This window comes from Malania oleifera, chromosome 1 (assembly GCF_029873635.1).
Source record: "Malania oleifera isolate guangnan ecotype guangnan chromosome 1, ASM2987363v1, whole genome shotgun sequence".
Taxonomy (NCBI): Eukaryota; Viridiplantae; Streptophyta; class Magnoliopsida; order Santalales; family Ximeniaceae; genus Malania; species Malania oleifera.
This window is the reverse complement of record NC_080417.1, coordinates 17,319,249-17,337,979: the sequence shown is the minus strand read 5'-3', so window position 1 is coordinate 17,337,979 and position 18,731 is coordinate 17,319,249. Positions and strand designations below refer to the sequence as shown.

The window sequence follows — 18,731 nt, the reverse complement described above, 5'->3', positions numbered from 1 at the left end:
TTCTTGCAAATCTTTAATTTTGAATTTTTTATTATTTCCAATTCTTCTTTCTCAGTATACTCTACTATTTGTAAGGCTAAGGTTCCCCCCCTAAAATAAAGGGTTTCACTTGGTTGGTTGTGCTTAATGAGATAAATACCAATAACTTGTTGCAGATTAGGAGACCTGTGAAGGCTCTCTCCCGATGTATGTGTGCTTTGTTACAAGAACTTTGAGACAACTTCTCACCTACTTTTGCAATGTGAATATGCTTTTTGGCGTTATGGGTGAAAGTTGGGTTTGTCCTCCCTCAGTGGAAGAATTTTTAGAAATATCCTTCGCAGATTTTGGTAGAAGAAAGGACAAAACAACTTTATGGGAGTGTGGCTTTTTATTATTATGGGGTTATAGATGGAATGTAATACTCGGATATTTTATGGGAAAAAGTTAAATCAGATGTTGGTTTGGGAAAAAATAAAGTATTTGGCCTCTTTGTGGTATGCTGGGTATGGATTTTTTAAAAAGGCAAACTTTTCAAGAGCTGTGAAGAGATTGGAGGAACACATTGAGTAGACGATTTTTTTTCTTGGGCATTTTTTTTTAATGTTTTTTTGTTAAGTCTTGGAGTGTCTCAGGTTATCTCGGGAGATTTCTCATTCTCCCTCTTGTAAATTCTCTTTCTATTAATGATATCTTCTTTTGTTATTAAAAAAAATAAAATCCAAGGATGACTTGGCTTTATTTAATAAAATATTGTTCTGAGTTAGTTTATTTTTTTTTCTGTGCCTTTTGTTCTGAAATAAAGACTCAATTTGGCTTGTTAGTTTAGTACTTTGGAATGATAATGGCAAAGAGTATTTCGGCACTCAATTCACTACTTATATGACTCATTTTGGTATTGTTCATCAGTCATCTGTGTGCCCACACCCCTTAACAAAAGGGCTTGCGGAGAGGAAAAATAGACATATTCTTGAAGTCACTGGCACGCAAGGTCTTAAATTTCAATTTTGACTAAAATTTTGTAGCTCCAAAAGTATGGAAATTTCAATTTTGATTTGTGGATAAATGATGGAAAATAGTAGTGAAACATGGAATTATTTTATAAAACTTTAGAAATGTTTAATAGACATAATAGTGTAAGTTTTAGGACTAATATATTATAAATTAAGTACATATATGTTGTGCATAAGGTGCAATAGTTGTAATACAATATGTGTATTAAACATATTAGGCTAATAGAAACAAAATTCATAAATCAATTAAATATTATTTATTACACAAATAAAAATAATTTAGGCAGTAATGTTTTGGTAAAATGCTGTTGGAAGTTTAATTTTTCATGTAATTTAAAAGCCCTTGTAATAAATTTTTGTTTCATTTTAAAAAAAAGAAGCTAAATTAAGGGAGAAATTTCACTTTGCGCCGAAATCTCACATCTAAATTTTTAGGAAATTTCATTCTATAGTTAAAATTTTGACAAGTTCTGCTAAAAATTTCAAGATTTCAATAAATTTAAGATGATTTGTTGAAATTTTGCTTATGCATGACGGAAATTGATTGGCATCTTGATTTTGAGGGCGAAGGAAAACGAAAATTTTGATAGAAATTTCGATAATTTTGTGGAAATTTAAGACCATGCTCGCACCTTACCATATCAAATGCTTGTTCCTATAGTGTTTCGGAGTGATGTTGTACTTACTGATTGCTATCTTATTAATAGGATGCCATCCTCTATTCTTAGTGGTAAATTCCCTACTCCGTTCTCTTTCCTAATTCATCTTTATTCTCTTTACCTCCTTTTATATTCAGGTATGTGTCCTTTGGTCATGAGCTAACTTCCAAGGTGGATAAATTGGATCCTAGTGCTATAAAATGTTTCTTTCTAGGCTACTCGTGCGCTTAAAAGGAATATCGTTGTTATAGCCTTACTCTGCATTGCTTTTTATTTGTGCCAATGTTACCTTCTTTGAATCTACACCATACTACTCTTAGTCCTTGAGTGCTTCTTATCTCAATGAGCCTCTTCCTTTGCCTAATCTCCTAAATTCTAGTTTGTTGTCCTTACCCAATCGTCCACCTGTGTCTCAATGTAGTTTGAGTCCTTATCGTCTTGATCGTCCTAATTTGTAGGTATTTTCATGACGACAGCTCCAGGGAAGAGAATTCCCTCTAGCTTTTACTACCATGCCTTTGATTCCCTCATTTGATGATCATATTTCCCATGATGTGATCCTTCTATTGCTGTCCGGAAAGGTAAATGCATATGTACACAACATCCTATCTCTAACTTTGTTTGCTATGAATTCTTATCACCCTTCTATTATTGTTTTGTTACTACTTTATCATTTGTTGCCCTTCCTAAATTTGTTTCTTAGGCCTTAGTCCACTATAGGTGGAGGAATGCAATGGTTGTAGAATGCTGTGGTTGGATTATTCGAACACATTTTCCTTGGTTGCCAAATTTACCTTAATACGTCTGTTCATCTCCTTGGCCACCGCTTGTTGCTAGCCTTTGCATCAATTAGATGTGAAGAATGTCTTCTTGCATGGTGATCCTGTGGAGGAGGTCTATATGGAGCAACCACTTGGATTTGTTGCTTAGGAGGATCAAACTTAGTGTGTCGGCCCAAGAAGGCAATATATAGTTTAAAACAGTCTCCTAGAGTATGGTTTGGTTGATTAAGTGCTATAGTACTTGAGTTTGGCCTTGGACGGTGTGTAGTGGATCACTCTGTGTTTTATTGTCATACTTTCATCGGGTAGGATTCTTCTTATTGTGTATGTGGATGATGTTGTAATTATAGGTGATGATGATTAAGGTATTCAGAGCCTAAAACATTTTCTACAGACTAAGTTTCAAATAAAAGATTTGGGATCATTGAATTACTTCTTGGGTATAGAAGTATCTAGATATTGTATAGGAATTGTTTTGCCACTGAGGAAGTATGTTCTTGATCTTTTGGATGAGTTTGGGTTGTTGGGATCCAAACCTGTTGATACACCCATGGATCTTAACTACAAGTTAGTGTTGGATATGGGCGATTTGTTGCCTAACCTAGGATGATTTAGAAACGTATTGGAAAGTTGAATTATCTCACAGTTACGTAGCCAAATACATCTTTCGCAACAAGTGTTGCGAGTCAATTTTTGGATTCTTTGAGGACAAGTTAGGACATAGTAATTTGCATCTTGAGATATCTTAATGGTGCACCTAGTAGAGGTCTCTTATATTGAGATCAGGGTCATACTTATATTCAAGGATATACTGATGCTAATTTGGCCGGTTCAGGCAAAAGATCCACAATTGGTTACTGTATCTTTGTTGGTGGTAACTTTGTTTCCTGGAAGAGTAAGAAACAAACTGTAGTGGCTAGGTTAAGTGTTGAGTCAGAATATATGGGCCAAGGTTCATACTACATGTGACTATGTGAGCTTGTTTGGTTGGAAAACATGTTGGAAGAATTGGGTTTTCCACATTTTTGGTTAATGGTTTTGATGTGTGATAATCAAGCTACTATTCATATTGCTTCCAATCTGCTCTCCCGTTACGACAAAACAAATTCAAGTTGATTGCCACTCTGTTTGGGAAAAACTTGTGCATAAGCTGATTACAACTATGTATGTGAAGTTTGATATGCAACTTGCTGACTTGATTACCAAAGCTTTGGGGGGGTGCTTGTGTTAAATTTATTCATAACAAGCTAGGAGCATATGATATCTTTGCTCCAGCTTGAGGGGGAGTATTAATGGTTATTTTTGTCATTTAGCATTATTAATGTGTTAGTGTTATGTTGATAAGCGAGAGTTAGTAAGGATATTATTGTCATTAGAATGTACTTGATATAAAATGGAGGGAGTGACATGTCATTGTGTTAGTAAGTGCTGTTTGTTTGACAGAAATTTTTTAATGGAATTTTTTTGTGGGATAAAATAAATTCACTTCATAAGATTATTTTCGCTCCTCAATTTAATTGAAGAAAACTTTGAATGATTCCTCTAGTTTCATGGTTACTTAGACAGTGTAAGAAATGAATCATTATTATACTAATTTTTTTTTTGAAAGGTCTTATTATCTGTCTTATTGTCTTTTGCAGAATATTTTTCTCCACTGGAACTAACAGGCTGCAAGTGTTTTGCATTTTAACGAAGTTATGATATTGTTCATATTTAATTAGTGGCCATATTTTTTTGTAACAAACAAAATACTTATCAAAATGAATGAGGGAATGTAAGTAAGGAAGAGTCTAGCTTACAGGAAAGAACAAGAAAAGAAAATGAGACTACTCAGGCATAAAAGAGTCACTATAACTTTCCCTTGAAAACACTGATGCAACCGGCATATGGAGGATTTTATTTTTATTTTTCATTTTTATTTATGGTATTGTTATTAGGGTAATATCTTCAAGATTCTAGGTTATTTTTGTACAAGAAACTGGTACAACAACAACAAGCATTAAGTCCCACTAGGTGGGGTCGGCTACGTGAATCCTTTTCCGTATATTCGCTCGATCGAGAGCATTTTCGTCTATTAGATTAAGGGCTATTAAATCCAAATTAAATCAAAATACCAATTTTGTACAGTTTATATAAGAAACTGGTATTTTGGTTTAATTAGGTTTTAATTTAGTTTCCTTTCCCTTCAAGCATTGTAAGCTTATAATAGGCCCTTGTGTATTAGGTTTTATGGAGATCGTGATTGAGAATTAAGTTGTTGGATGTCTGGGCTTGCATCAAGTGATATTGGAGCAGACTCTGATCCAACATGGCTATTGGTGTTATTTGACAGGGTTCACAATTTTAACTTAAATTTCCATGGCTGTCAGCTTTTGATAGGGTTGTCTGTGAGTTTTAACTTGTAGGATTCATGATTTTGACTTAAATCACCTTGGATCCGCTGCCATCTCCATCACCACCGCCTTTCAACATTAATCACCATTGTTCCCTTCACCATCTCTCCATTTTTACAACTAAATGCCGCTTTTTTAAAAAAACATTGAATTGCTGCAACCAATTCAAGCCCCCAAAATCAACAAAAGTAAGCTTCCATTGTTGCAACTTTTCCATCATCGTCCTTGACAGAATCACCGGAGTTAAGCTTTGTGGATGTCAATCCACGTTAGTCGTTGACCTTTGTTCTTGGTGCTAATGAGCTGCACCAACACAGCTGAATTTAAGCCCTGAAGGCCCTTGTACATCAAAAGTTGTGTGCCTTGTGTTTCATCTAACACTGCCTTCAATCTCCTCAGCATTGTTTTCAACCTGCTGGAGCAGAAATGGAGCAGCCACTATCAACCATTGAAGAAGCAGCCCTAATTTCATTTAGATACATATAAATATCTAATAAATTCAGCTAGAACCAGTCCAACCAGTCCAACCTGGCAAAACCAAACTTTTTCAGTCCGACCATACTAGAACAAATCGGTTTATTTAGACTGGGTTCAAGCGAAAGAAAAAAAAAAAAGAAACAAAGAAGGAAGATGGTGACAAAGGACCAATTTGATCTTGTCATCACAAAGTGACTGAAATGTTTGAGTGGAAACAATGGGCAGAAAGGCACATCCAGGAACCGAGTGCTAAGATAACTTCTACTGCTACTTTCCAAAATCAAATGATGTCTGAAATTGATCACCTTAAGTCCCACTCACTTTTCTCTCCTTGATCAGACTCAAAAAACAAAAGGGAGTTGTTGAATTCAATGGCAATCCAAATGTTGTTTGCTTCCATAATATTTTGCTTCTTTTGACACAGACTTCTAGCAAGCTGGTTGCTCTGCTTGAGTTCACCGGTGAGGGTCTTTTGGAGGTACACTACATTTTTTTTTGGTAATAAAAGAAGGTATATTAGATAGAGAAAGAGAAGTTACAACAAGAGAGAACAAGAAGTCCATCCTATTAAAAAAAAAAAAAAACAATTAAACAAGGAACGCACTCTTCAATCCTTTTCCTTCATAAGTCCTCGAAACACTTCAAGATAGCTAACTCCCTTTGACCCTTTTTAGCTCTATTTTTACACCCATCAAAACACACTTAGTTTCCCTCAAGATCGCTAAACTTTAAATCCAATATATCCATGAGATCTTGAACTTCTAAATCCTTGCTTGAAATGTCCTCTACCAGTGTTGGTAAAATACTGTCATTGTACTGCAAATCATTAACCAAATTTTCATTTTCAGATATCGAGACCCCCTCCAATCCTTTCAAAGGGGATGGATGTACATATTATAAGTCCCCTAGAATATCATTGTAATCATAAACATATCCATATTATTCCCTAATTTCATCCAATAGTAAACCCCCACGACAATCAAAGTCACTAATACTATCACCTTTGTTATCTGATAAATCACCCATTTCATTACCTCCTTTCCTTTGCTAACCCCATCACTAGAATCGCCTGCCCTCTTAGCATTTATCTCATCCCCAATAATTAACTCTCCTTTTAAATTCCTCTTTAAAATCTTTGGCACTACCTCACTAGAGTGCTTTCTCTTTTCGTTGGACAATTTTTTCATTTCCGTACCCATCTGCGCAATCTTTCGATGAGTATAAGCCTTAAGACCCTTGGATTCCTTTGCTTTAAGGTCTGTGGCATCAGATATATCAGCCCAAAACACCATCACCTTTGTAAACTGTTGTTGCAACATCCTTTTGCCCCTCAAAAAAATCAAAATCTTCAACAACTTTAGCACTTATTGTTTTTTCCTCATTATTTTTTTTGACAAGAGACTTTTTCGAAATCGAGCTATTGGATTCCTGTACTTGCTCTACAATATGATCTATTCCACATGAATCTTGGTGAACTGGAGCGAGATTTTGACCTTTGTTTACAGATGGTTGAAAATCCTTCTTCTCTATATTCTCCACCTATGTATTGGGGCTTGGGTAATGGGGCATTTGGGCTTGCCCATTATGATTGGCCGATCACCCTTTCCTTTAGGATGTGCATTCAAAATAGGGCCTTGAATACAATGGGCTTATTTGATTAATAAGTCCATTTTATATAAAAATGAGGCTTCTTTTTTTGCCATTAACTTGCCAAGGTCAAACACAAAAACTAATTTGCCTAGCCTGAACTTTTTATCCTCCTCTTCCCTTATTGTAACCCTAGCCGTATCAACTGGAGCTGCACCATCATCTGAAACCCTAGCCGCCATTGTAGTTTTAGCAAGCCCGACGCCTTGAGCAATATAGAAGTGCATATTTGACTTGAGATCTTTCAGTGTCTGCTCCATTGCAATCTTTGGCATGAGCTTAGCCCCACATCAAATGCACAGCTCATCTATCCCATTTGTAGAAACTTGCTTTCACATCCTTCTCCTTCACCTGCCTTACCTTTCAACACCACTTGACTCCATGATCTAGGCACAGAAGGGCTCGCCACACCTGTGCCTTGCGATTGAAACCCAAACTCTTTGGCAGCTAGTTTGCGAAACTTGCTCGCAAAGCTGCACCAGCTAACTTTTTTTGTACCACTAGGAATAAACACAGAGGAAATATTACCATTTAATCCCAACCCTAACCCCAAAATCTTCGCTACCCTAGTCCACTTATTCAACATCCAATACAACATATTCCCCATTCGGACCATTCGAGAATCCTTAACCAACCAAATGAAATCTGGAAGACCATTGGCAAACCAGAGAATTGCCAATTTCAGAAGTTCAATCCATCTAGTAAAAGAGAGATTTTTCTTGAGAATGAACAGAAATTGAATTTCTCTGACCTTCTCCAATCTCAAATCAAAGGTCTCCCTTTCAATTTGAATTGTGCACTTTGATGTCTCCTGCGACATTTGAAGCTATAGGGAGATTTATGAGAGAGTGAGGAATTCGTTTTGCACGAGAGAGGAAAGATATAATGAGAATTTTCTGAGCTACTCTATTGATTCAACCAAATTGAAAATATCTTTATTTAATGTGGCGTCTCCCTATATCAAACGGTTGGTATGGCTGTTTTGTGTCTCAAGGGCCTCGCGTGTACTTGGTGGCATAGTTTTGTTTTTATACATCAACGTCAACTTCGGAGGCAAGCTCCAATTACCTAGTGGAACTTTATGCAGCATATGTTGAAAGAAAAGTTTATTTTGTCAATCATGAGAGAGAGAGATCTACTTCATGTTGTGTGCCTTGACTGAACAAGATGAAGATATTAATGTAATATCATGCACACTTGAGTTTAACGAATTAATCACCTGATGTTCTTTTGATGAAGATGAACAAAAATGTATCATTCAGTACCTTGGGGGACTTTGTCATGGTCTACGCATTGAGGTGGAATCCTATTGCTTTTATTCTATGGATCAAGGAGCTGCCTTTGCTTGGGATGGTGAGAAAAAGAACAAGAAAAAGAACAAGTATTGGAGGGATATTTGTAAGAAGATGTCTTTTCTACAATGAGCATCCCTTTGTTCCCACTAAGCCGCCTTATTTGTTTAAGAGGGTTCTTATCGTGAGCAAGGTCTTAAATTTCGATTTCAACTCAAATTTCAGGAAATTTTGATGAAAATTTCGATTTGAAAAAATAATGGAAATAAGTAGTAAAGCATGGAATTCTTTTATAAAGCTTTATAAATGATTAATAGACATAACAACGTAAGTTTTAGGACTAATATATTACAAGTAAATACATCTATGCTTTCTATGAGGTGGAGAAGTTGTAATATAATATGTGCATCAAACATATTTGTAAGATAGTGTCCATTAAACATAGTTAGTGAATCAGTTAATACAAATGAAATTCATAAATCATTTAAATATTATTTATTATACAAATAATGATAATTTATACATGAATGGTTGAATAAAATGTTGTTGTAAGCTTACTTTTTCATAAATTTCAAAAGCACTTGTAAATTGTAATAATCTTTTGTTTTGATAAAAATAAATAAAATAAATTAAGAGAGAATTTCTCCACTCCTAAATCTCTCATTTTCATTCCGGGGAAATTTCATTGCATAGTTCAAATTTCGACAAGTTTCGCTAAAATTTCGAGATTTCAACAAATTTCATATGATTCGTTGAAATTTCGACATAAATTATGCAAGACGGAAATTGACTGCCATTTCAATTTCGAGGGTGATGGAAACCGGAAATTTCAACAATTTTGTGGAAATTTAAGACCATGATCTTGAGATTCCTTTATATATATATAGGAAAGAGAGGTTGATGAGCTTACCACATTATTTTCTATATTGGACCACTTCAATCGCTCCAAGGAGGATGGGAGAGCGTAGGAGGGTGATTCTTAGGGGCTGTTAACTTCAAAATCTTTTGTCTCACATTTTTCAAAAAACCCCTTCTCCCAACCTTTTTCCCTTGAAGCCGCATCATTTGGAAGGCCAAGGTTTGTTGGAAGATTTTGACCTTTGTCTTGTCTCTGATTCTTGGATCAACACGCATGATTTGCTTCAGATAAGAAGGCTGTACAAGTCTCTCAGTCCTGACATGTGTCATGTTCCATGAGCTGAATGAAGTGAATGTTCACCTATTTGTCCATTGTATGACATACAATGCCCTCTTCTCTTATTTTGGCAAAGGCTGGGTGGTGCTACAAAGTGGGGGTGATCTCTTGCTTTTAAGTTATAGGGGTTTTGGCTCAAGTAGAGATGACATCGTTTGTGGAGGGGTATTGGATTTGCTATTTCTGGAATCTTTGGATCAAGAGAAGTGTGAGAATATTTAACACAAGCACATATTGTCCCCATTTCTTATGGGATAAAGTGGTGTTCTTGGCTTCTTTTTGGTTCCACTCTTTGGGCTTTTTAAGGGCTTATCATCATTTGTCCTTCAATGGGATTGGAAGGCAGCTCTGCTCGTTATCTTTCAGTTTGTAGTTTTATCCTTTCTTCTTGAGGACATCTTTTGGGGTGGGAAAGAGGGGGGAGTGCCCTAGAGGAGCATGGAAGCGGTCATTGAGTTTGCAGCAAAGGAAGGACGTTAGTAATTTTCTTAATTGAACTAATCTATGTTATTTTTCACAAAAAATATTCTAATCTTGTTCATCTTATGTTCTAGAGTAATGGCTAACTGCTTACTTCATTCATGCTCTCATTGAGTACTCTTGTGTCCTGTGGGCCATCTATTAGGTAACACTGGCTGTGATTGCTTTCTTGATTTTATCTGTTTAACACTTTTGAATGGTCTAGCTTATGTAGTTTTGAGTTCTGTCAATCATCAATTTCCCTGTGTACGCATCTTGACCTTCTGACATTATGAAATGTCATAGGTGGCACTGATTATTGGTCGGCCTGTCTTTAAGGGAAATTTCATCCACTAGTTTTTTTCCCTTTTTATCCTCCCTTCTGTTTTTTCTCCCTTAAAATTTTTTCCTCTTTTTTTGTTTTTTCCGTTTTGTTTTTTTCCCTTTTTATCTAGCATTTTTGTTGTTTTTTGCCAGCCAATTAAAATGCAGATGTCTGCCTGACAAATTTTGACATTTGGCCCTTGAAGTCTATCCTAATTAAAGTACAGGTTTTGTCGTCTTTTTTGTTTTTTTCCCTCATCTTTTCTCTGCAGGGTTTCTGTCATTCTTGTGCTAAATCTATGTTCATTACACTTCCTTGAATGCATTTTATTCAAAATGATGCTAATTTTATGCTTTCATTTGCAGAACTCACCATTTTTTTTGGTTAATAGGAAGTTAAGGGAAAATTTTGTGCAAGGAGTATGGAGATTGTTTCTACTGATTATTATTTTATTGTTCGTGAAGGAAATCAGTGTCATCGTTTTTTGCTGCCTATGATGCTCTTTGTGAAGAAGGAACAGCAACTCCTGTCTGTAAGGCTCTGGATGAAGTTGCAGATGTATCTGTACCAGGTAGAGTTTTTAAATGCAGTGTACCTCAATTTTACTTTGCTTTATTTCTTCTAAAATCTGGTTTGGTATTGCTTCTGCAATCATGAAAAATAAAAGAGGGCCCAGAACATGATTGATGGAATTGATTTATTTACTCAGTTTACCCTTCTCTCTTGATAAGAAGGAAAAAAATCCAATCCATGAAAATTTCGGAAAGGAATTTTTATAACCAGCATATTCCCCTCATGATGGCCATGCAAATGTTGTTTCAACACTGCTGTATTACTGATACCACTAGCCACCAGCATCTCTGCCTGCTAAATCAGAACTGGATATACCTTCCACCGTTCTACCATTAAGAGCTATGTTAACAACCTGAACCCTGATGTCCTACTTTGCCAACTGCGTTTAGGCCAGTTTTTGTTTCTGAGAACAGCATTCTACTATTGTTCACAAAAAACTTTTCCGTCTCTAGAAAGTTCCATAAGCTCTCCATGCGACTGTTCTTGGGGAAAAAATAATTTGAGGAACAAGAAGCACAAATGGAGCTGAATGGGGTTTGTTTGTGCTACTCAGCCTAGAGCCTTGAGCATTGCAAAAGGACGTGCTGTAGGAGTAACCCATTACCTTCTGGGTGAACTATCACAACAAAGGCATTCTCTTGAGCAAGAATTATTGCATTAGGAAACTGGCTAGTTGCATTTGGCATTTTTGGCTCTATGGCAGCAACAAATAAGGGTGCATGTGACTCCATTTGATAGCTGACCTGGAACCCAAACAATCGTCATTATTTATCTGAAAAATAGAACCAGAACTGAACAAACCAAAGAACTTAGCCAAACCAACTAAAACTAAGTCATTAAAAAAAAAAAAATGGCCGTTGGAGCTAAATCCACAAAAAAGCAGGGGAAGGGGTTTCAGTGTGTCCTTATCTCTCTGAGAACCTTCTTCGAGCAAAATAAATGCATAGTGGGGTTTTCCTTGACAAAGTTTCATGATAAAATGATATCAAAATGAATGTTAAATAGTTCACTGTCCAAATGGACTATACTAACTAATTTGTCTTCAAGATAATTAAAATGAATAAAAGAATTGTGAAATTTATGAGGTTGAAATTTTTGGGGCGTTTTGTGTTTTTTTTTGGTAGGAGGAAAATTTGAGGCTTTGTTAAGAGTAAGAGCGAGAAGGGTGTTGTGCTAGTATGTCTGCATTGTCATTTTTTGGATTTTGTGGATGGAAAGGAATCATATATTATTTAAAGATAAAGTTATGCCATCATTTACCTAACAAAAATGAAAAAGAAGTTACACCTGCATTCTTGTTGGGGGATAGTGTGGATTTTCTTACTTCTTGGGCTTTAACCTCAGGCTGTTCTAGGTTTTCTTCGAACTGACGTGCAAAGAGATTGGAGGACAGTTCTGTTGTAATTTTTTTTTTGTTGCTAGAGGATATTGAGAACAATGGTTTCTTTTTCTTTCTCAATGAATTTCTTCTTCTAAGAAGTTATTTTCCTATCAGAACTGAATCTTTACATCAGTATGTTTTGAAGTTAAACAAAGTGAGGATAATATGAAACAACTTCTTACTCAATGACAGACATATTTGTGGGGGGATCCTTAGATAAGGAGGAAGAAGGGGGTTGTTTCAAAGTTTGATTTTTTTTGTGAGGGCATTTGATAAGTTTCAGTTGGGGTTTTTTAGATAAGATCTTGCATAAGAATGTTTTTAGTGAATGTTGGAGGGAAGTGACTTGGAAGTTGTTTTTCTTCCCTTCTTATTTAGTTACCCCCCAAAGGATGATTGGAGGGTTTTAAGAATGATATTCAACTTGATTTGCAAAGTTTTTAGGTTGTTTCAGGTCTTGAGGATTAATTTATGTGAGTCTAGCTTTGGGTTTGAATATGCAGAGAGTGTCTCATCATGCCTCTTTGATGTGTTGCAATGTTCAAGAATGATGTTCGACTTGTTTAGATCTCCTTTTGGGTGGTAACCATCGTCCTATATCTTCTTGGATTTGGGTGTGGAGAGTATTGCTAAGAGGTTAGATGCTTGAAAGCAGGCGTATTTTTCCATAGATGTTGTACTGTTCATGCTTCAGCTTATTTGTGTAGCATTCCCCTTTAATTTGTTTTTTTTTTTTAGTTTAGCATTCATAGTAATGCTGTTGATAGGGTTGAGAAGTTTGTGAGAGACTTTCCTTGGGGGTGAGGTGGGTGATGTTAGGAAAATCACCTTATGCCAAAGGGACTCAGTTTCCCTAAAACACCATGATCTCTTCCCCGCCAACCAACCCCCTCCAATCCTACCAACAAAAATAGAAGACCCTACAAAGGAAACGTTTTTAGACACTAAACTCCTTGACCCCAAGCTTCCTATACATGAATGCAAGGTATGGGCTCCATTGAAATAGGATGTCCTTTTTTTGTTTTTGATTTTTATCCTTTTATTTTTTTGGTGGGGGCGGGGGGAGTAGGGAACATCACTCATGCTAGTCTGGAAAATTTTGACTTATCCTAATTTTATTCCTTTGACTCGGTATGGATGGTTCTAAAATCAGGTTTTGCAAGGATTTATGGAAAGAGGTTGTTCCTATTTTTCATGCTTTTCCTTGTTTGTACTTCCATTATACTACCCAATTATCCATGAATCCTGATGCTCCAATTTCCAAGTTTTATCGTTGGGACGGCTTTTTTTTTTTTTTTATTGGGTCTCCAGTTCCTTTTCCATCTTAACTATATAGAGGCGGCCAAATTTTGCTCTTTTGAGTGCTACTTTTGATGATTCTTGAGTTTACTCTCCTAAATATTTTTATGTTTCCATTAGAAAAATTTTATCTAGAAAGCAAAGCTTCCTTTCGAAGTAAGGCTTCTGTTTTGTGCATGGCTTTTCCAATGTGATGCAGGGGCAACATCAAGGTTCTGCAGCTGTGGGAGAGATTAGAAGAAATAGAAGAGAAGAAGGAAGGGGAAGGGAGGAGAGAGGAGACAAAAGGGGGAAACTCACATTCACTTCAATTCAAATTCAACAACTGCTGCCATCAACATGGCTTTCACAAACTATTTTCAAGAAAACTTTAAACACACAAAATTACACACATACTTTAAAACAATATGAATTACAAACAAACCCCAACATTACAAAAATATTACAAACAACCCCCAAATACACATAATCCTTTACTAATTAATGCTAAACACATTACAAACTACTAACTAAACCCAAAAATTCCTTGAAACAACTCTTTTTAATTATTCTGCAGCAAGGATCTTCTCAAGGTCTTGCTTCTTGTTGTACATCAACTCTCCCCTAGTTAAAGAAAATTTGGCCTCAAATTTTCTAATATAGGAGGATCAGAAGGAAGAAGCAAACTTGGACTCTTTGAAAGCCATTGTTTGAGTGATACAAGAACTAGCATGATTCTTTGGCAGCATCATACACTTGATCTGAGGGTTAGCATCAATAAGCACATCAGGAATGACAAGCTCAACCATAGGAAGGTTTGGAAGACTTTGGATGTCTTCAAACACATTCATTGCCTTGCTTGTAGTGTCTTGATTCCTTGTATTGGTTGATTGGTAGTGTGCTTCAAGATGATCTTCTTACCATTATGGTGGAAGATATGTGTTCTCATGTCCTTGAGCCACACCCAAATCATCCGACCAAGGAGAACCAAAGAGACATGGCCAATATTCATGGATATGATATAACACAAAAAGGCATTATCAAAGTAAACACCCATTTGAATAGGTACCAAACACCTTTCATAAACATGCAAGGAAGTTTTATCAATCCAAGTAATCTCATAAGGCTCTAGGTGAGGTTTTGGATGAAGTTGCATATGAGGACTGCATTTATAGAAACCATATTCGTAGGTCAATGTCCATCAATGATGATTTTGCAAACATTTCCTCCACACTTGGGAAATGCGTGGAGAAGCTTGAAATTGTGCCCAAAATGGCATTCCTTTGTCCAATTATTTGTAGCCATATTGCTGGATTTATACATTTGTTCTTATATACACTGCAACTGTATATCACCAAAAGTTCTTAACAAACTTGCCCACAATTCTCAAACTAATCATTCAAAAACCATAAACTTGACTCCCAATTTTCAAGAAATATCTTCAATTCACCTTAGATCTTGAGTGTTTTGCTGAAACGAAACAAATTCACTTACAAAACTCTCAATTGCAGCAATAAAATATGATTTTTGATTCCAGCAATGACAATTTCTAGGTTTTCATGCCAAATTATCGCACTTGTTTGCAATATAGAGTCTGTGATCAAAATATCATGCTACAGATCAAATTATCATGGAGAAACTCAAAATATCGTGGCTGCAGACAATTTTTCGTAAGACAGGAAATTGTAGAAGATTCTGGGAGTCCAGCCATGAAACTTCAGGCGGGTGCAGATCAGCGGGTGGGGAGCAAAGTGGTGGAGGTCGTGCGATGAGAAAAACACAGGACGCTAGGGATTCTTGAAGGCCAATGGCTGGAGTATGTTTGGCTTGCACATGGGGTTACACTAGTGGTCTGATGGTGATGCAATTTTGAGGGATGGGTTTTGGAGGTTTCTGTTTGCAATGGATGGGTATTGTTGCAGGATGGTTGCTGGAAAGTGGTGTTCGGAGAATTGGGGACACAACTGGAATTTTTGAAATTGTTCAGAACTGCTTTTCAGTATTTCTTTTTGTTATTTATTTATTTTTTTAAATACTGAAATTTTAGAACAGAGATGATGAGATGAGAGACTAAGGAGAAGGAGAGTGATTAATGGAGAGAAAGAACGATGAAAATGAAGAGGAAGAAGAAAAGAAGAAGAGAAACAAAGAAGGAAGAAGGCAGAAGGCTGCTGAGCAGCAGAGGATTAGGGACAGAACAGGAGATCAGAACAGAGAAAAGAAAGAAGAAGAAGAGAAGAAATCAGAAATAGAGAGAAAATTGAGAGAATTAAGAGAGAAAATTAGAAGAAAAGAATAAGAGAGGGAGAGAAGAACATGGGAGAAGAGAAGGGAGAAGAGAAGAGAGAAGGGGAAGACGGGGGGATTGAAATGGAAGAATGGAGATCGAAGTTGGGCTCTGATACCAAATGATGCAGGGGCAGCGTCAAGGTTCTGCAGCCATGGGGGGGATTAGAAGAAATAGAAGAGAGGAAGGAATGGGAAGGGAGGAGAGAGGAGATACAAGGGGAAACTCAGGTTCACTTTAATTCAAATTCAACAACAACTGCCTACAACATTGCTTTCTCACACTGTTTATAAGAAAGCCTAAACGCATAAATTTACACACATACCCCTAAAATTATATGAATTACCATTAAACCCAAACATTATGCAAATATTACAAACAATCCCCAAGCACACATAATCCTATACTAATTAATACTAAACACATAATAAACTACTAACTAAACTCAACAATTCCTTCAAACAACTTTTCTTAATTATTCTGCGGCAAGGATCTTTCCAAGGTCTTGCTTCTTGTCCTACATCACAACGATCCTCCCAATATTGGGGATTTAATAAGTCCCTATTGCCAAAATTTGTGATTGTGCAAGCAGATAAGCGAGTCTGATGTCAAAATTTTTTGCACTGTATTTTTGCTTTGCAGTTGTGAAATTCTCTTTTTGGCATTGGAAAGGAGAGTTGGGTGTGCAGCTATTTGGAGGAGTTATTTCTCTGAGATATCCAGAGATTGTGATGAGGAAAGGACTGTAGAATCTTGTAGGAATGTACCTTTTTTTACAGTTGTGCATTTGGTTGGAAAGGAATGCAAGGATCTTTTAGGATACTTTTACGCGCTTTAGGATATAGTTGTATTCTTTGCCTTGCTTTGGTCTTCAGCAGCAGCGGGTGCTTTTGTGAGAAGTTCCTTTGACTCATAGTTGATGCAGCTCAAAGTCTGTTACTGCCAAGTGTTTCGACTGGATTTATAATCAGCAAGGACAGATCCTTAGAGAAGATTAAGGGTAATTGTCAATGAAGCAACATTGTGAAAGAAGGGAGGGATGTAGTTGTGCTCAATATGTGGCAGTTATGGAACTTTCCAAGAAGAAGGTACTTTGGCAGATGCGCAAGATTGTTAATTAGGGTTTTCTTAGTGAGGCATGGATTGTAAGGTTGGTGGAGCAGTGGAGCTAGTGTGGTTTGGTTTGGGCTGGGTGTTTCAAGCTGTCATGGATTTGGGTGATCTATTAGATAAATTGAGGTGGGGCCCGAATCAACAAGGATGTTTAATGGGGATGGTGTATCCAAAATCAGGTCCAAACTGTTGGTCAGTGTAATAGTCGAGCCAAGAAGCCTAGTGATGGAAGTGAGGTGCAAGCTTCTTATTGCTCCAGTGGCCTGAATTTATGAAATGTCAAAAAGGGGTCAGATTTTGGAAGATCTTGAGAAGTGGACTTGCTAGGCCTGGAACTCAAATGGACCATTTGAACAGAAATCAGTTGAGTTCAAAATGCTGTTTCAAGTAAACATACACAGATCAAAGCAACAGGGGTCTGGTCGGTGATTCTGAGATTGCCAGGGGGGAGGTTGGTGTTGCTGATGTGCAGGGAAGGTTAAATCAGAACACTACCAGGGTGGGAAATAATACACAAGTAAAAAAATTGTTAATGGAGTAATTTCAGATGTTGAAGTTGTACTTAACTATACCAGACCCATAAGGTGGAAAATAATAGTGCTGGAAGACCATTGAGGGGTGGAGATGCGCAAGGTTTAAGAGAAAAAATGGCTAAATCAGGAGGTGCTTATGAATGAGTGTGAAGCTGTGAGTGGTTTTTATTGTGAGGCTGCTGTTGATGGACATTTTGTTGGGAATAAAACGAACAAATTCCCGAAACCTGTGAGAAACAAATAGAGAAAGAATAACGCCAAAGAAAAATTCAATCACACGCACAAGACAATATTTACGTGGTTCGGCAATTTTGCCTACGTCCACGGAGTTGCAAGGATTTCAATATTATCAGAAAGAAAGCACAGAGAGTGCGGCAATACAATTCTCTCGCTCTCGCTCTCTCGCGGATGTAACCACACACACGACCCTAATCACCTGAAAGCATCCCTTTTATATGTTGCGCCTAGGGTTCCGTTCCGAATGGGCTCCAAAAAATTTTCCTCGGGGGCAACCCCCACGAGTACGGCTTAGGATAGAAATCTCTAATTAAATAGGGGTCGGGTCGTTATTCAAATTAAAACACAACTAGGCTCCACAAAAGCCCAACAAATCTCCCACTTGGAGACTAGTTCAATCACCAATATCAACTGCAATCCTCCTGAAAAACAATCCCTCATCCTTGCAACTCAACCTCCTCTCCTTAAGCTAGAAGACCAACTGAAGCTGCACACAGCTTCGGTTTCTCAATAGTAACACCCTTAGTCAACATGTCTGCTGGGTTCTTAGATCCACTATCTTTTCAAGTATTACCAACTTATCTTCAATAAGGTAACGGATAAAGTGGTATTTTGTTTGTATGTGTTTCGACTTTGAATGAAAAGCCGAATTTTTGGCAAGAAAAATTGCACTCTGACTGTCACTGTGTAGAATGCCCATCTTCTGCTTCTTACCCAATTCTTCTAAGAAACTATGTAGCGAAATCATCTCCTTTCCAGCCTCATGGCCCAAGCCTTCGCTCCATGGACTAAGCCTTAGGATAGAAATCTCTAATTAAATAGGGGTCGGGTCGTCATCCAAATTAAAACACAACCTAGGCTCCACAAAAGCCCAACACATTTATTACTGGATGAGGAAGAAGTGAGGAGAAAGAAGGGAGAAGATGATGCGGGAGAGGGCTGCATGAGGGGGAGAGAGAAAGAAGTATGAATTCGAAATGATAACTTTTTCAAGCATGCAACTGCTAAAGTATTTAAACCCCACAATTAACTAAAATGCATATTTACAAAATAATCCCAACATTATTAAAAATTACACAACAAAAACAAAAGGTCTAATTCATGCTTA

At 36.9% G+C, this 18,731-nt stretch overlaps 1 protein-coding gene across 1 annotated transcript in view; it reads left to right on the top strand.

Annotated features, from left to right (window-relative positions):
* The window catches only part of LOC131158830 (tRNA ligase 1-like), a 143,400-nt gene that overhangs the window by 32,588 nt on the left and 92,081 nt on the right, over positions 1–18,731 (top strand). Inside the window, exon 8 of the mRNA XM_058113740.1 lies at positions 10,686–10,792. Within this exon, the coding sequence (XP_057969723.1) occupies positions 10,686–10,792 (107 nt within the window). The remainder of the gene's footprint in view (positions 1–10,685; positions 10,793–18,731) is intronic.